Source organism: Coenobita brevimanus, chromosome 94, assembly GCF_032717465.1.
Source record: "Coenobita brevimanus isolate Jiangsu-jjx chromosome 94, ASM3271746v2, whole genome shotgun sequence".
Lineage (NCBI taxonomy): Eukaryota > Metazoa > Arthropoda > Malacostraca > Decapoda > Coenobitidae > Coenobita > Coenobita brevimanus.
In genome coordinates this window covers 19585264-19603151 of record NC_137047.1, presented here as the reverse complement: position 1 = coordinate 19603151, position 17888 = coordinate 19585264, and the positions used below count along the sequence as shown (strand labels likewise).

The window sequence follows — 17888 nt, the reverse complement described above, 5'->3', positions numbered from 1 at the left end:
GACCAGATAATGAAGGCAATGGAGAGTCCTAGAAGGTAGTTTCAAGGAAGAGTGAATACTGATGAGATGCTGTTTGGGTTAATGCCAGCCAAAGGGACCACTGATACCATATTCAAAGTCAGACAGCTTTGGGAAAAATATATAGGAACGATGAGAGCACTGTACTCTGCTTTTGTTCATCTGGAGAAGGTCTCTGACAGAGTCCCTAGGGAGGTGGTGAAGTGGGGAAATGTAGAAGTCTAGGATTGAAGAGTAACTGGTTAGAGTTGTTATGGCTATGTATGTGGGTTCTTGCACCCAAGTGAGACTAAATGGAGATTAGAGTGGTGAGTTTTCTGTGAATGTTGGTGTGCATCAGGAGGCTTGAGTCTCTTACTGTTTGTCATGGTGCTTGAAGCTCTCACTCAACTTCAGAAATGAACTCCCATTGAAGATGGTGTACGCAGATACTAGGTGTTGACTGCTGAGAATAAAGAGGTGGCAGTAAAAAGATTTAGGAAATGGAGAGACAGAATAGGGTACAAGGGTTTGAGAGTGAATGCAGTTAAAACAAACATGATGGTATCTAAGACTCATGGCAGTTCTGTCAAAGCAGAGGAAGTGGGGCCATATGCCATTTGCCACAAGGGTGTGGGAAGTGACTCCATCTTGTGCAGTGTTTGTGATAAGTGGGTGCATAAGACATGCAGTGTCATTAGAGGTAGGTTGCAAAATAATGGTCAGGTGTGAAAGGACTGTTTTTGCTGTGGAGTCTCCTGAGTGTGTGAAGGAGTTTCGTTATTTGGAGGACAAGTTATGTGCTGGAAGGAGGGGTTGGTGCTAGCTCTGTGGCTAGGGTGAGGACTGGGTGGTGGAAGTTCAGGGAGCCGTTGCCTTTCCTGACACTGAGAGAGCTCTCCCTCAGTGCTCAGGGACCTTTCTATGTGCATTGGGTTAGGAGTGTAATGCTGTATGGTAATGAATCCAGGGCAGCAGAAGACGACATGCGTAGGCTGAAACGTATAGAAATGACAGTGATTAGATGAATGTGTAGTACATCCTTGAATGAGAGACCTGGGGGTGTTAGGACTGTGATTAACCCCTACACGCCGGGGGGTTTTCAATGTTGCACACTCCTCCCTATGGGGAATATCAGTGACGAAAAAAAATACCCTTACTTCTATCCCTAATATCTGCCAAACTATAACAGCTAGAGAAAATAATAAAGATCCATAAGAATCATCAACTTTTTCTCTTTCAAAAGAAAATATCCCCACGTCTCCAGGTGGTCCCATCAATGAGTAGGGATAAGTTAAAGTTCAAAAGGTGGCGGGAAGAAGTTTGCGGCTATAAACATTAATCAATGTTGCTCCACGCCCAAAATTGTGATGGCTATACATGTCAGTCGGTGGTTAGGGGTTAAAGAGTTCAGAGAAAAGATGAGGCTTGAATGTACTGGTGTCATGATGAGAAAGGGTAGACCAAGATGGTCTAGGCATGTTGAGAGGATGGAAGATGACACCTGGGTGAGGAAGCTGAGAAGTGTGAAAGTTGGAGGTGGCGTTTTGAGCAGCAAAAATGAAACACTTGGACAAGGTCGCAGAGTGTGACCTCAGGTAAAAGGGGATCAATAGGGAGGCTGCCGGAGGTCCAGCAGTATGGAGCGTCACCATTACGTGACCAAGGCAAAATATATGCAAGCATATCAGAGCTTTTATAAACGACACTATCGTCTCCCTCCCCAGCCATATTATAATGGGTCTTACGGTACCATTTACACTTTGTTTACATGGCTTGTCTATCCCCCCAATTAACCACATAAACAGCATGGCCGCTTTAGTCGCACACATGATACACAGAATGGAGAGAATGTGAAAAGGATACAGTCTCTTTACGTGTTAGTGGGAGAGGGGGGGAAGGAAGATGGCCTGGAAGGCAATTGACCTGAGCACAGTGAGAAGACTCTACAAGGTTTATTTGATCTTACAATGGTGAAATGTAAGGGAAAACTGAGAGAAGTCAGATAAATCAGACTGAAAATGCGAGAAGCTGAGAAATAAAGCAATAGCAAACATACTGGCTTGAGGTAGTGGATGTTAGGTTCGATAACTGGGAACAAATGGATTTGGAAAACCTGCAGAGTGCATACTGGGAGTTTTTGGTTAGGAATGCTAATGCTGTATGAGGTGTTGCATGGGTAGCAACTATTTATTTATATATATATATATATATATATATATATATATATATATATATATATATATATAAAAAAAAAAAAGCTTGATTGGATCTGGAGGCTGAAAAAAGGGGGGGGGGGGGGACGCAATACAGGGAATCAAATGAAATAAGAAATAGTGTGGCTATTGTTGCTGTTACTGTTCCAAGCTTGTCTGAACTTCAAACCAGTGAACTGTAGTATGAAATTCTGCAGTCCAGTCTCAGAGGAGGAGGAAGAGGTTCCTCTTTAGCAGTCCAGTCTTCTCCTTCCAGGAGACAGGGAGAGACAAGAGAGATGTTAGAGGAGGAGGAGGAAAATGATGATGATGATGATAATGATGATGGTGATCCATCTATAGCCTCCTCACTTGATCTTCTTTCGAAATTCATCACATTTTCTTTCTTGAAAACAAATGATCATCATCATCATCATCATCCGGACCTCCTTTCCCACCCTAGGGCATGGTGAGGAGTAGCAACATCCAGACAGCCCAAATTTGCCCAAATCAATGGGCCACGCTTCCATTCACTCATGATTCAAGCCCCCAGAATCCGGGCTCTATCTGATACACCAGAAACATTCAACACATTCTGCAGCTTCACATAAATGTATATGATTGAGTCAATCTGGATGCTGACATGTTCAAATGGGGGGCCAAATCCCTGATCATGCACTTCTCCTCACAATATTCATCCATCCAGCTCGATCTTTTGTCAGTTCCGAAGCCTCACCGACTTCCAAACCTCTCTTCTTCACACACTCATCCACCATATCTCTCCACCTTCTCCTTGGCCTACCTTGCCTCCTCCCTCTTTCAAATTTGCTCAGATATACCTTTTTCACCATTCTATTGTTATCCATTCTCTTCACATGACCATACCATCGCAGCACACTCTCTTCGATTCTGGTGTCCACAGACTTCCTCACTCCACATCTTTCACAAATCACATTATTTCGTATCCTATCCACTCTCTCTATTCCACATACATTCCTCAGCAGTCCCATCTCCACTGCTCTCACTCATGACTTTTCATTTTCATGCCACACCACAGTCTCACATCCAAATGTTAAAGCTGGCGCTAACACTCCTTCATGTATGCCTCGTGCAGCTGCAACACTCAAGCCTCTGTTTCTTATCAAGGCCTTCATTACACCAGCTACTTTCCTTCCTTGTGTCACTCTACTTTCCACTTCTTTTGCACATTTTCCTCTCTTTTCTATCACTGTACCCAGGTATTTGAACTCTCTTACCAATTCCAGTCTCTCTCTCCATTCACTGTAACATCGCACTGGGAGTCACCTTGTCTCTTAATAACCATCATTTTACTCTTTTTTACATTTACACTCAAGGAAAGAAACTCACAGACATCAACAAAACTCTGCACTAGTCTACGAAGTTCTTGTCTGATATTTGCAAGCAGTACTGTACCATCAGCATACAACAAATCTGAGATATTCCATCCGCGACAATTCATTACGAGTACCAACGTCATCCCGCTCTCCATTACTCGTGTTTCTGTTTCTCTCATCATCCCATCCATATATTATATTCATCAACCATGGGGACACACAACCTTGTTGCATGCCCACACTGATCGTGAACCATTCACTTAGATGACCATTAACCCTAACACATGCTTCACTACCATCATAAAAACTCTTGATGGCACATAGCAGCTTACCATTTTTTTTTTTTTTTTTTTTTTTTTTAATGCGAGGAAGAAGGAACCAAAGGCCATGAGCCTGCAGTAACACTTCCCTCCAAGAGAAAAACAAAATACAATAGAGAGCCAAATTCAAGATCCGATCATTTTGAGATGCCTGGACACACTGCATTTGAAAGACCGGAGATCATAGGCAGCAGGAAATACAGACAGAGGGAGACAGTTCCAGAGCTGACCTGTTGCATAAATGAAAGACTGGGCGTAACGATTAACTCTTGCATTAGAGAGTTGGACAGAAAAGGGATGAGAGTCTGCTGCCAGACGGGTGATACGCGACCGTCGTAGAGGTGGAGGAATGCAAGCAGACAGTTCAGAGGAGCAGTGACCATTAAAGTAGCGATAGAAAAGAGATAAAGATGCAACAGTGCTGCGAAGAGACAGAGGTTGAAGGGAATCAGTAAGAGGAGGAGAGTTAATAAGACAAAAAGCCTTTGACTCCACCCTATTGAGAAGAGCTGTATGTGGGGAGCCTCCCCACACATGAGAATTGTACTCCACACAGGGGCGGATAAAACCCCTGTATAGAGTCAACAATTGTGCAGGGGTAAAGAAAGAGCAGAGTCGGCTTAGCACACCCAATCTCTTGGAAGCAGATTTTACAAGAGATGTAATATGATCTTTCCGAGATATGTCCCGAGTAAATGAAACCCCAAGCATGTTCAAGGATGATGCAGGATTAAGCTGAATATTATTAAACATTAGTGGGTATACCTGTGGAAGATTTTCTCGGGTTGATAGGTGTAAGAACTGAGTCTTAGATGCATTAACAACCATATTATTTCTACCCCAGTCAGAGATACGAGCCAAGCCAGACATTAGGTGTGCCATAGCCCCAGCCCTTGTTTGTTGACGTAACTGTTGAGATGGGCGTTGCGGGAACCGAATGGAAAGGTGAAGGGTGGAGTCATCAGCGTATGAGTGGATAGGGTTAGATGTACAGCTTAGAAGAGCATTGATGAATAAAAGGAAGAGAGTTGGTGATAGGACAGAGCCCTGAGGAACACCACTGTTGATAGATCTAGGAGAAGAACGATGGCCGTCTACAACAGCGGCTATAGAATGACCAGAAAGGAAGCTAGCGATGAAGGCACAGATAGAAGGACAGAAACCGTAGGAGGTTTGGAAATTAAAGATTTATGCCAGACTCGATTGAAAGCCTTTGAGATATCAAGTGCAATGGCAAAGCTTTCGCCAAAGTCCCGAAAGGAGGATGACCAGAAGTCTGAAAGGTAGGTGAGAAGATCGCCAGTGGAGCGTCCCTGACGGAACCTGTACTGACGATCGGAAAGAAATTGTGATAGGAAAGATGCCTTAAAATTTTTCTATTGAGAATTGACTCGAAAACTTTTGAAATACAGGACGTTAAAGCAATTGGACGATAGTTGGAAGGTTGGGAGTGGTCACCCTTCTTTGGGACTGGCTGAATGAGAGCAAACTTCCAGCAAGAAGGAAAGGTACAAGTTGACAGACAAAGGCGAAAGAGTTTGCCTAGGCAGGGTGTAAGCACAGAAGCACAGGTCTTGAGAACAACAGGAGGGACCCCATCAGGCCCATATTCCTTGTTAGTACTGAGGCCAGTGATGGCAGAAAATACATCAACTGAAGAAATTTTAATGTCAGCCATGAGGAAGTCAGAGGGGGGAAGTGATGAAGGAACAGCACCGGAATCGTCTAAGGTGGAATTGGAGGAGAAAGTCTGTGCGAAGAGATCTGCTTTATCAGTAGAAGAAATAGCTACAGAACCATCAGAGTACATAAGAGGAGGGAAGGATGATGAGGTGAAGTTGTTAGAAAGATTTTTGGCAAGGTGCCAGAAGGAGCGGGAAGAATTCGAGTTGGAGAGTTGAGAGTATTTAGTATGGATGAAATTATTTTTAGTAGGGTGAAGAACAGACTTAGCACGATTCCAGGCAGAAACGTAAAGATGATGTGATTCAGGGGTGGGTTGGCTCTGGTACCTTTTGTAGGCCCTCTCCTTGTTGCAGACAGCATTAGAACAAGCGTGATTAAACCAAGGCTTTCTTGCGTTAGTCAAAGGATATGAGAAAGGAATGTATGCTTCCATGCCCGAGATAATAACCTCCGTAATGCGCAGTGCACACTCAGATGGCTCCCGGCCATGGAAGCAATAATCATTCCAGGGAAAATTAAAGAAGTACTGCCTGAGGGCCTCCCAGTCCGCAGCTCCAAAATGCCACAGACGACGTTTCCCTGGAGGGTCCACAGGCCGTACCGGAGTGATAGGACAGGTTAAGGTGATAAGGTTGTGATCGGAGGAGCCCAACGAAGAGAAAAGATTAACAGAGTAAGCAGAAGGATTAGTTGTGAGGAAGAGGTCAAGTATGTTGAAGCTCTCTCCAAGGCGGTCAGGGATACAGGTAGGGTGCTGTACAAGCTGCTCTAGGTCATTAAGGATAGAAAAGATGTTGGCTTGTTCACCATGTGGATCCGTGAAAGGAGAGGAGAGCCAAAGGTGGTGGTGAACATTGAAATCTCCTAGAATGGAGATTTCAGAGAAAGGAGAAATGGATAGAATGTGTTCCATCGTAGAAGTAAGACAGTCGAAGAATTTTTGATAGTCAGTAGAATTAGGGGATAAGTAAACAGCACAGATATATTTAGTCAGAGAATGACAGGAAAGCCGAAGCCACAGTGTAGAGAATTCAGAAGAATCGAGTTCAGGAACACGAAAGCAAGATAAGTCGTTGCGTATATGTACACAACAGCCACCTTTGGCTTTGAAATGAGTATAGAGAAAGTAGGAGGATACAGAAAAGGGTTTGCTGTCAGTTGCCTCAGACAGCTGAGTCTCCGTTAGAAAAGGTGAGGTTTAGAGGAGGAGAGGTGGTGCTCAACAGAGCGAAAGTTAGAGGAAAGGCCGCGAATGTTGCAGAAATGAAGAAGAAGAGAGTCAGACAGTGGTTCCAGGCACCTCGAGTCATCACCGGGAGAGGGGCGGATGGTGGGGGCATTTATAGTCCCCCCCCCCCTGGGGACTCCGAGGCTTGGTGAAGAGACGCCATTTTAGTTAAATTTTGAATAGGAAGTGTAGTGTGTACTGTGCATGTAGTTTGGTGTAGATAGTTAGAGAAATTTGTACTGGAGAGCATGCTGCCCTACTCTGTGTGTAGCTGAGACACTGAAAAAGTTCAGCAAAGAGGGATGGTCAGGAACTAGTCCTGAGGGCTGATGAAACGGGAGCTCCAGCACTCCATGTCATCAGCTTTCCATCCACCTCGGGAGTACTGCCCTGCTCGACTGGTGCTACAGTCTACTCCTCAGAACATGTGCAAAACTTTCCACGATCCTTCTCTGTCCACTTTGCCATATGCTTCTTCCAGATCCATGAATGCCACAAACACCTTACGGTCCTTCTCACAAGCCTTCTATGCTATCTGTATCACTGCAAATATTTGATCCACACATCCTCTGCCATTCCTAAAGCCACCCTGTTCATCACTCACTAGGACTTTTGATATCTCTCTTACTAGCTCTATAATAATTCTTCCATATACCTTCCCTACCACACTCAATAAACTTATACCAAGATAATTCTTGCACTGACTTTACTCACCTTTATTTTTGTACAGGGGTACAAACACAGCCTTTTTCCACTCTGCTGGCACAGTTTCACCCATCCATGCTTTCTTAAATATCTCCAACATGCACTTCATTTCGCTCTCTCCACTACACATAATCATCTCTGCATACGCCTCATCAACCCCAGCTGCTTTCCCATTTTTCAGCCGCTTCACAGTGCTCTTCACCTGTGCGAGTGTCATGTTTCCTGGCACTGCATTCCTTCTCTGCACACCCCCAAAGCCAATCATGTTTACAGCTGCTCTGCTCTCTCTATTCCCATTCACCAGGCTTTCAAAATATTCTTCCATCTGGTCCTTACTTCATCCCTATGGGTTAATAATCTACCACCTACATCCTTCACACCATGATGCTTCTTTCCGCTTTCACTTCTACATTTCCGCATCTCTTTCCAGAATAACTTCCTATTGTCAGAGTAGTTTGAATTCATTTTTCTTCCTAGATCATCATTTACTTCCTCCTTTTTCTTCTTTACTAGTCTCTCTATATGCTTCTTGCTCTCAATATATTCAGTTCTTATTTCAATTGAACCCTTGTCCTGTAACCACTCTAGCCACTTCCTCTTTTCCTCCACTGCTCTCTTAACCTCATCATCCCACCATGCTGTACCTTTCTTCTTTGTTGTTACCCTTGCCACATCACACACCGCTTTTGCATTTCTAACTAAGCAATCCCTATATGCATTTCAAAGGCTGTTTTGATTCATTTTATTCCAATTCACTGATTCTAACTTCTCCTCTACTTTGGTCCTGTTTTCATCTGCCATTTCTTTGATCCCCAGCTTCTCAACTTTCAGTCTTTCTCCCTGACTGCTTCTCTCTCTCCTGGTCCAGCTCACTCCTTTCAGCTTGATCTTGCATACCACAGTCATATTATGATCTGACAGACCTCCACAGAGTCTTCTCACGGTCCTCATAACAGCGACCATTCCCAGTATCAGCCTCTCTACGGGCACGTAATCAATCAGGCTCCTTTCAACACAATACCCGTTCCCCCTATACTATGCATATGTATGTGCATCTTTGTGACTGAAATTCCATCCATCCATCCATCATCCAATCCTATGTTGCCCCATGAGAAGCGTTGAAGCCCGGGCTAGGAAAGTTGGTCCTGACATTTAAGAAGAGAGTGACCAGCTTCTCTCATCCCTGAGTGGCATTATATGAGCAGTAACCCCAACCATACCTTGGATATAAACCTTCACCGGCTCAATCCGATTGCAGCATCGTAATTACCCACTAAACCACCAAGTGCCATAACTTGGTTATATGGTCACCACCCAGCGTAGTAATGGTTCCCTGGTGTACAGGAAACCATTCGGCTTGTCACTCAGCGTTGAGTCACCCACAGGCAGACGGAAGAGGAAAGAAAGAAGGACAGAAAGACAAAAGAGGGAGTGTAAAGTCACCTGTAGGCAGAAGGACATTGAAAGAATGAAGTAAAGAAAGACAGAAGAGGAAGGAAGGAATGGAGGGAGAAGAGGAAAGGGCAGACTTCTGAGAGCAGCACTACATCGAGTGAGTGGAAGGTGAGCGTTAAAATGCACAACCTCCTTTCCTGACACACATACTTCAGTTGCTTCCCATTATAATTTTCTCCTGATACTCCATTACAACCCATTATGGAATGATATACAATTAATCTCCATCCAAAATCTTTAGTTCCCATTCATGAATTTCCTTTCCTCTAACTGTAATTAACAATCATTTATTATTTGCAAATTATTTTCATCCACTTATTTGGTGACCAAGGCCAAGGCACGCAAGCATGTTGGAGCCTTTAAAAACGATACAAACGATACCATATTTATGATTTAACTTTTTAATACTGGCTGACAATGTATCTAAAACAGACCTTTTGCATTAATAACCAAAGATTTTTTATATATTTTCATTCTTTCTCCCTTAATTTAATCAATGATTTAACTAACAGTATAATACAAGCAGTGTGACTGGTGGTGGTGGTTGGGGACTGCTAGTAGCTAAATAGATAAAATTTTAATTCTGAAAATATTAAGTTACTTACTTTGAGGTTTGAGATTCTGGCCCCTGGTCCTTGTCATCATGCAATATCGAAGAGACACTAATGACAACTTCACTCTCATCCAGCTTGTGGCCATCATTGGTTGAGACATGTACCTCTGCAACCTCATCAACCTCATCTGTTGTGAGAGTCAGCATCTTAGTTGTTAGAATGCTATCACATTTTCAAATAATTCTTAGGTTACATTACCTTAATCAACTATGATTACCATCTATCAATATCACGCATCTAAAAACAGGTACTGTATAAACAAATAATGCACAATTACCTCCACCAAGAAGGTTATGTTTTTGTCAGTATGTTTATTTGTTTGTTTGTCTGTCTGTCTGTTAGCAGGATTACTCAAAGTTATGAATGGATTTTGCTGAAAAATTTTGGAGGGGTAGGGTATAGCTCAAGGAACAGTCCAATAGATTTTGGTTGTGAGCTGGATCATCATCCAGATCCAGGAATTTTTTGTTTGTTCACATGATATCTCCAAAAGTTCACAATGAATTTTAATGAAACTTTGTGGAAGGGTGGGCCATGAGCCAAAAAAGAATTAATTAATTTTGGGGGTTGATCTGGCTCCAGATCCGGATCCTTTTTAATGGTAATGGCACTGGTGGAGGTACATGTTCTCCGAGTGCTTTCTTTTAAAGAAATAACATAGCAAAACACATACCATACAATAATTTATTTTTTGTTCAAAGCCATACAAACCTCTCATGGCAGAGTCAGGCAACATTACTGTTGTTCTGCCTGTATCTTCATCATTTTGAACTGTTTTTCTGTTCTTCTCCTGGTCCTCACCAGGAGTGAGGAGGACTGATGCTCCACTGAGAGTAACATCTTCTACCCCAACTTCATCTTCTTGGGAACTCTTACTTGAGGCAATATCTCCAGCACTTGCAATGGCAGATTCAAGTATGCGCACTGCTTGCTCTTCTGCTTCTGACAAGGATGGGGAGGAAGTGGCTGGAGGCTGAAAGACAGAGCTGTCTGGGGATGACAGATCTCCTTCCATTCTTGAAAAATTGTCTTCCACAATGGCAGGACCTGTTTGGTAAGATTATACTGGTAACTCTTATATTACTGGTGACTTTAGTATCTTTATCACGGTTTTTTACAAAAACAATTTCAGTCTAAATTGGGATAACAATAATATTAAAAATCACTAATTCTTCTTGGGGCAGTAAGTGTATATCACAACTGGCATCATATAAGATTTGAACTGGAAAGCAATTACCAACAGCATCAAGACATTACCATCTTTCCTCTACTCTAAATTCATTTATCTGATAACTGGGAAAGGTATGATATTATCAGCACATGATAATGGTTCTATGTTCACTTTTAATTTACAGTTCTAGTTACATTTTTACCAAAGCTAAAGGCACTTAGAATGCACAAGTAGCAGTTATGATACCTTACCTATACAAGGAGCTAAAGCTTCATGTATGTGCTCAAGCTTCACTATATATGCGGAGTTTGCAGACGTATTAGGAAGCAGTGACTACTCTCTAGAGGAACACAGTTCTGAGTGTTATATTGAGTAATGCTATATCAGTGTACATAGATAACTTACATCAGCAGCATTACTAAAGGTGGCTATGTGGCTAGTAACGGAAAGATAAAATGAAATGCCATGTTAACTATATCACTGGCCCAAACAGATGTAAATTAATTTTTCAAGCTGTAACTAGTGCTTACCCAGTATCAATAATAAGTGATACTTATTTCAAACAGCAGAGTAAATCTGAAGCTTTCTAATCATGCAAAGCAAGTACATGCAGGGTGAGTTTTGTAAAAGTGCACTGCTTTTAGAACGGCATTTAGGATTTAGTTTGTGCCTTCTTCACATGCCTGCATGCACATTTTGAATCTTGGCTCACCAGAGTATGTGACAACACTATCTTTTTTGACAGGTGGCTGGCTTTGTGCCTGTTCAGGAGTTGGTGTGGGAGTGCGGACAATGACTGTGGCATCACTCCCTATGGAGGCAATTACTGCCTCTGGTGGACTGGCTGGAAGCAGGGAACTTGCACTGACATGAACCTCCTCTGGTTTGGTCTGATTAAAGCTCTCACTATCAGCAGCAGTGGAAGATTGTGGCTGTGGAAAAATTAAAGAGGATTCTTGGGGAGTCATCAACATATCCAAAGAGGTTTTGTCTGGTACTGGCAACTGAGTAGGAGTCTCTGACTTTCTATCAGTAGGTAAGGTTTGACTGACATCTTCACTTTCCTTCAGCTTTACTGCTATGGTGTCTGATAATTCAGACTCTTCCATGGGTATTTCAAGAGCTGTAGAAGTGATTGGTGAAGGTGCAGGGTCACTTGGAGAAAGGTTATCCTCTACTACTACTATTACCTCAGATGTATGGCTTGTAATGTCAATAACATTCATATCAGCAGTTTTCTTTGGTTCATGAGTATCCAATACAGTGTTGTGCTTCACAACACTTTCAGCTTCTTCAAGTACAGTTTTCTCATCAAGCTCCATTTTTTCCTCTGACATAATATAATGGTCTTTCACATCCTGAGGCACATATGAAGGGTCTTTATTCTCTTCCTTATCAGTGGGGACGGAAAGAACATTTTCCTTGAAGTCTTGAATGTGAGCCTGGGTTGAGGATATTACTGTATTGTCTGCAGCCACAGGACTGTGTGTGACTGGTACAGAATGTGGTGCTGGGCTCTTGCCTACTGGGGTACTGGTGACCACTGTACCTAGTGTACTAGTAGGGGAGGATTCAGCTACTGACTCACCTAATGCCAGACTACTACTACTAAGAGGAGGGGCCGTGGGTGAGGGGGCGCAGGGTTTAGAGGGGGTGGTGCTAGTGGGGACAGCGGGTGCAGGGCCCTTCTTGGAGGGAGTGGAAGAAGCACTAGAGGTTGGGGTAGTAGACGCACTACCACCCACTGGGGGGGGTGGGGCAGGGCCTTTCCTCCGCTCACCTGGTACTGGCACCACCACCTGCGAAATAACAGTTTCTAAATTGCCCAGCATGTAATTATCATTCTATCAAGGATCATAATTAAGGTTATTGTGATCATCTGCTATCACTACTATGCTACATATACATCCACTGGTTTATGGCATGGAAGAGTGCTTCATTTAGCGTACTAACCCTAGATACTGACTCTGAATAAAAGAATTCACAACTATCATACTGTGTGGATCACTACCTACCCTCAGTATCCCATTGAAGGGGAGTGGTTAGGATCCAAAAACCATATAAGAAAACAGGCAAGTAAAAGCCACCAATAAAGAATCCATGGAAAAGTGTACAATGCTTCCTCATTTTATGTTATGTGGATGGGTTGGTGGCCAAGAGAATGGAATTAAGTGACTACATAAGAGAGAAGAAACTGAATATTATATGTCGAACCAAAACTAAACTAAACAGTGACATTGCTACAAAAGTGTAAGAATGGAATGAATATAATGTATGGTGGAGGGATGGGGAAAAAAAATGTTGGTAGTGTTGGCTATTACTCAAAAAAAAAAAAATAATAATAATAATAAATAAATAAATAAAACTAATAATAGCAAGAAGAACAGATCTTGGAGATAACAAAGCAGAGGTAATACAGGTGGAAATACGAGATCAGGCAATTATTCCGATATTCTAGAGCATTTTGGAAAGTAGGCTACCTATACCAACATAGCTAACATACACAGTACATAAAGTAATAACACTGACACAATAATAATAATAATAATAATAATAATAACTGACACAATAGCAATATTTTGCTAGCTACAATCCTAAGAATGGTTGTTTGTTTAGACAGCTGTTGATGAGAATGTGGAGGATATGATAGAAGATCAAAAAGCTGAGGAAAAAGAAGAAAATGAACAAGGAATGGAACACCACAAGGTGAGACAACGACTGATCAGCTGACTTATACACAAACATGCAATCATCAAATGTGATCTCGATCTTGGACTGAATCGGCAATTTTAATTGGAAAATATTTTAATCTTTATCACCATATAGGTTTACACACCTAATTATTTGAAATTCAGTCAAAAATTTGTGCTTCATTTAATTATTAATAGCAAATCAGGATTCAGAGTGAAAATTTCATGGCAGAAGTGTTTTGCCTCTAACCTAACAACTCGCCTTGATGGACTTTTGTTTTGTATACAATGCAGATACATTTTTTTGTACTTAAAATAAATATTTATGCAAAATAGATGTCTGTCAAGGCGTGATGACAATCTGAAGGGTAAAAATCTAATATTGATGCATTTTAGCACATATCGATGATATGAATGGTAAAGGGGGGAAATGTGAAGGTGGATGGAATAGTTTGTGAGTGGGGTGTGCCTGCTGCGATAGATGAGAATGGCAGTGCGTTAGTGGACATTTGTGCTGGGAGGAGGTTGGTGATAGCCAATACCCTCTTCAGGCATAAAATGATCCACAGGTATACATGGTGAGTGATGAGAAGGGTGGGTGGTGAACTGAATGAAAGGAAGGCAATGATTGATTATGTGTGTGTGGATGAAAGGATGCGAAGATGTGTAATGAATGCAAGACCTTATAGAGGTTGGGGGAGTGGACTTTCTGAACACTACTTGGTGGTGGCCAGAATTAGGATACAAGTAAGATGGAGGAATAGAAGAAGGGAAAGACGAGAGGAAGGAGTAGTTGCAAGGAGAGTGGAAAGGTTACAAGAGGATGAGAAAAAGGCAGAATATAAGAGAGAAGTGGAGGAACGATTAGGCAAATATGAATTGGAGCAGATGGGGGACGTGGAAGGTGTGTGCAGGATATTCACTGAAGAAATATGTGCAGCACGTGATGTGGTGTGCGGGAGGATGAGAAGACGGAGGGGGGTTCAAGGAACAGCGTGGTGGACTGAAGAGGTGAGACAGGCTGTGGCACAAAAGAAGAAAGCATACAATGAATGGATGAGAAATAGGGGCGTGGAAGAAGTTGAGAGGCGGAAGAGAGAGTTATATGTAGAAAGAAAGAAAGAGGTGAAAAGATTAGTAAGAGAGAGTAAGAAGAGAGTGGATGAGGAATTTGGAAGGAATTTGAGTGTAAAGTGGAGGGACTGTAAGAAAATGTTCTGGAAAGAGGTGAAGAGAGTAAGACAGGGTGGAAGTGAGGTTAACAGGGGAGTGAAAGATAAAAATGGTAGATTATTAGTGGAGAAGGGAGAAAGAGTGAGCAGAGAGAGAGATCACTTTAAGGAATTGTTGAACATACAGGATGGAAGTAATGCGAGTATAAGTGGCTGGGGAATGGCTGGAAGAAGGAGGGAGGTGAGAAGACAGGAAGAAATCAGTAGGATAGTAATTGTGGAAGCAATGAAGAAAGTTAAATTGGGGAAAGCCCCAGGAATTGATGGAGTGTATGGTGAAATGCTGAAGCATGGGGGAGATATAGTAGTAGAATGGATGTGGAAGATGTGCAGATTGGCCTGGGAGGAAGGTAGAGTCCTGGAGGATTGGAAGTCAGGTATAATTTTTCCCTTGTACAAAGGAAAAGGGGAAAAAGAAGTATGTGGTAATCATAGGGGGTTTTGTCTTCTTAGTATAATAGGAAAAGTGTATGGTAGGATACTTATTGACAGAGTTAGAGAAAGAACAGAGGAATTAGTTGGAGAAGAACAGGGAGGCTTTAGGAAGGGAAGAGGTGTAGATCAGATATTCATTCTTAGATCTTTAGTGGAAAAGTTTCTAGAGAAGGGAAAGAAGCTGTATGCGGCTTTCATGGATTTGGAGAAAGCATATGACAGAATGGATAGACAAGGATTGTGGAAAGTATTAAGAATATATGGAGTAGATGGAAAGTTGTTGAATGCTGTGAAGAGTATGTATGATGGTGCGAAGGCTGCAGTGCATGTAGATGGTGAACTAAATGAATTTTTCTCTTTGGAGGTTGGGTTGAAACAGGGATGTGTCATCTCTCCATGGTTGTTCAATCTGTTCATGGATGGGGTAATAAAAGAGGTACAAGATAGGATAGTGGACGTTGGAGTGGCCCTGGTGAGAGAGGATAGTGTTTGGAAACTCCCTGTACTGTTGTTTGCAGATGATACTGTGTTGTTGAGTGAAGACGAAGGGGAGCTGCAAAGCTTGGTGGATGAGTTTGGGAGAGTGTGCAAGAAACAGAATCTAAAGGTGAATGTAGGGAAGAGTAAAGTGATGGTCTTTAAGAGAGGTGAAGTCAGTGAATGTACAGTGAGGTTGGATGGTGAGGAATTGGAAAATGTGAGTACGTTTAAGTACTTGGGGAGTGTGATGAGTAAGGATGGAGGTTTGGAGGGTGAAGTGCTTGAAAGGGTGCAACAAGGAAGAAAGGTTGCTGGTTCTTTGAAAGCAGTGATAAGAAACAGGGAAGTGAGCATGGAAGTAAAAAAGTTACTACATGACAGTAATGTGATACCAACTCTAACGTATGGAAGTGAAGCTTGGACGTTGTTGGAGGGACACAAGTCAAGAGTGAGAGCAGTGGAAATGAGTTATTTAAGAGGAGCCTGTGGAGTCACATGGAGAGACAGGCTGACGAATGAGGATATAATGAAGCGTTGTGGTGAGGATGTGGATGTGATAGGAAGTGTTATGAGGAACACACTGAGGTGGTTTGGCCATGTGGAGAGGATGGAGGGTGAAAGACTGACAAAGAGAGTGTATGTGAGTGAGGTGGAGGGGGGAAGAGGAAGGGGGAGGCCGAAGATAAGATGGAGGGATGGGGTGGAGAGGTATATGAGAGCGGGGGGTGAGTTGGGAGCAGGGCAGTGAAATGGCGGGGGACAGGACGACATGAAGGCGATTTGTTTGTGGCCATCCCAAACGGGATTGAGGCACCTGGCAATAGATAGATAGATAGACAGATAGTTATATTAAGCACATTTTTTTGTGGCGGATTTCAGATAATTAGGTGTGTATGAGTCCATCCATCCATCCATCCATTGCCAGACGCCATGTATCCCAGACAGGGTGGCCAAGGGCTTAGAGTTAATTGTTTTACAGGGAGGGGCACTAATCCTCCACCAACCCCACTTGACGTAGGGATGCCAACAGCATCTGGTGTTCCCAGGCGGTCACCCATCCAAGTACTAACCAGACCCAACGTTGCTTAACTTCGCTGATCGAACGGGAAGCGGTGTACTCAACGTGGTACTGTGGTGAAAAAAATTAAAACATTTTCCAGTGAAAAGTGCCGGTCCGGTATTTAGTCGCACTGAGTCGGGTGTGCCAGGTGGGTAAGAATGGAGCTCATTGACTCTGTCTATAAAAAAATATTTCTTTTTAATTACTTATGAATTTTATTGTGTCCAACCCTTTCTGATATTTTACTGTGTTATGCAATAAACTATTTATAGTGGCATTTGAGAAAGGTAAGAGGGAAATGTGATATTGCCACGAGTTAGAACTGGTGGGGTGAAGCAGATTGGTGGCCAAGATGTGTTTCATGTATGAAAATATCTTCTTGTGTGTGTTACAAATGGCCTTTATTGAGTCAAAACCTTGCTAAAATTATACTGTGTTGTGAAGCAGACTGCCTATAGTTTTATATGACAGAATAATGGCTGGACTTTTGTGAGAATCCCAGACTTGTACAGGCATTTGACCGGCATTTGATAAGATTGTCTGGCCTCAGCCCGTGTCCGCGAAATCCGAAATCTGGGAAATAGGGGTCTACCAAATCGAGGGTCAAGTATATATATATATACAGTATGTATGAATATATCCATCCATCATCCAATCCTACATTGCCCCATGAGGAATGTAGGAGCCCGGGGCTAGGCAGTTGGTCCCGACATTTAAGATGAGAGTGACAAGCCTCACTCACCCCTGAGTGGCATTACATGAGCAATCAACCCCAACCACCCCTTGGATATAAACATATATATATATATATATATATATATATATATATATATATATATATATATATATATATACATACATACACACACACACACACACACACACACACACACACACACACACACACATATATACACACACACTGTACCATACACTAACCTCATTTTCTTCCTTCCTTGGGCTTGAAGGCTTTTCTTCACTTACAGTATTAGTAGAATCTTGAAGCTTACCTGAAGATAAAGGATACAGAATTAAATACTGTAACATTATACATGGTACCCTATTAGACTGAAACTTTGGTTTACAGAAAGTGACATAAAATACTGTAGTACAGTAAATCCATGACATACCGAATCCTCTTTTAATGAATTTCGAGTTTAACGACCACCTTGAGCTGGATGAATGTTATGTTCATAATTATAATGAATTTTGTTGTGAAAGAATGGACATGCGGGAAACACTGATCAGTGTGGCACCCCTACACA

The 17888-nt window shown here is 42.3% G+C and overlaps 1 protein-coding gene and 1 pseudogene across 2 annotated transcripts in view; both read right to left on the bottom strand.

Annotated features, from left to right (window-relative positions):
* Slik (Sterile20-like kinase) overlaps positions 1–17888 on the bottom strand; it is a 452675-nt gene that overhangs the window by 170358 nt on the left and 264429 nt on the right. For both annotated transcript variants that reach the window (XM_080282573.1, XM_080282574.1), the window contains exons 10-13: positions 17563–17633; positions 11439–12525; positions 10267–10602; positions 9547–9682 (exon numbers count right to left, since the gene is read on the bottom strand). In XM_080282573.1, coding sequence (XP_080138699.1) covers positions 9547–9682; positions 10267–10602; positions 11439–12525; positions 17563–17633 — 1630 coding nt within the window. The remainder of the gene's footprint in view (positions 1–9546; positions 9683–10266; positions 10603–11438; positions 12526–17562; positions 17634–17888) is intronic.
* LOC145413023 (5S ribosomal RNA) lies at positions 16584–16703 on the bottom strand (annotated as a pseudogene).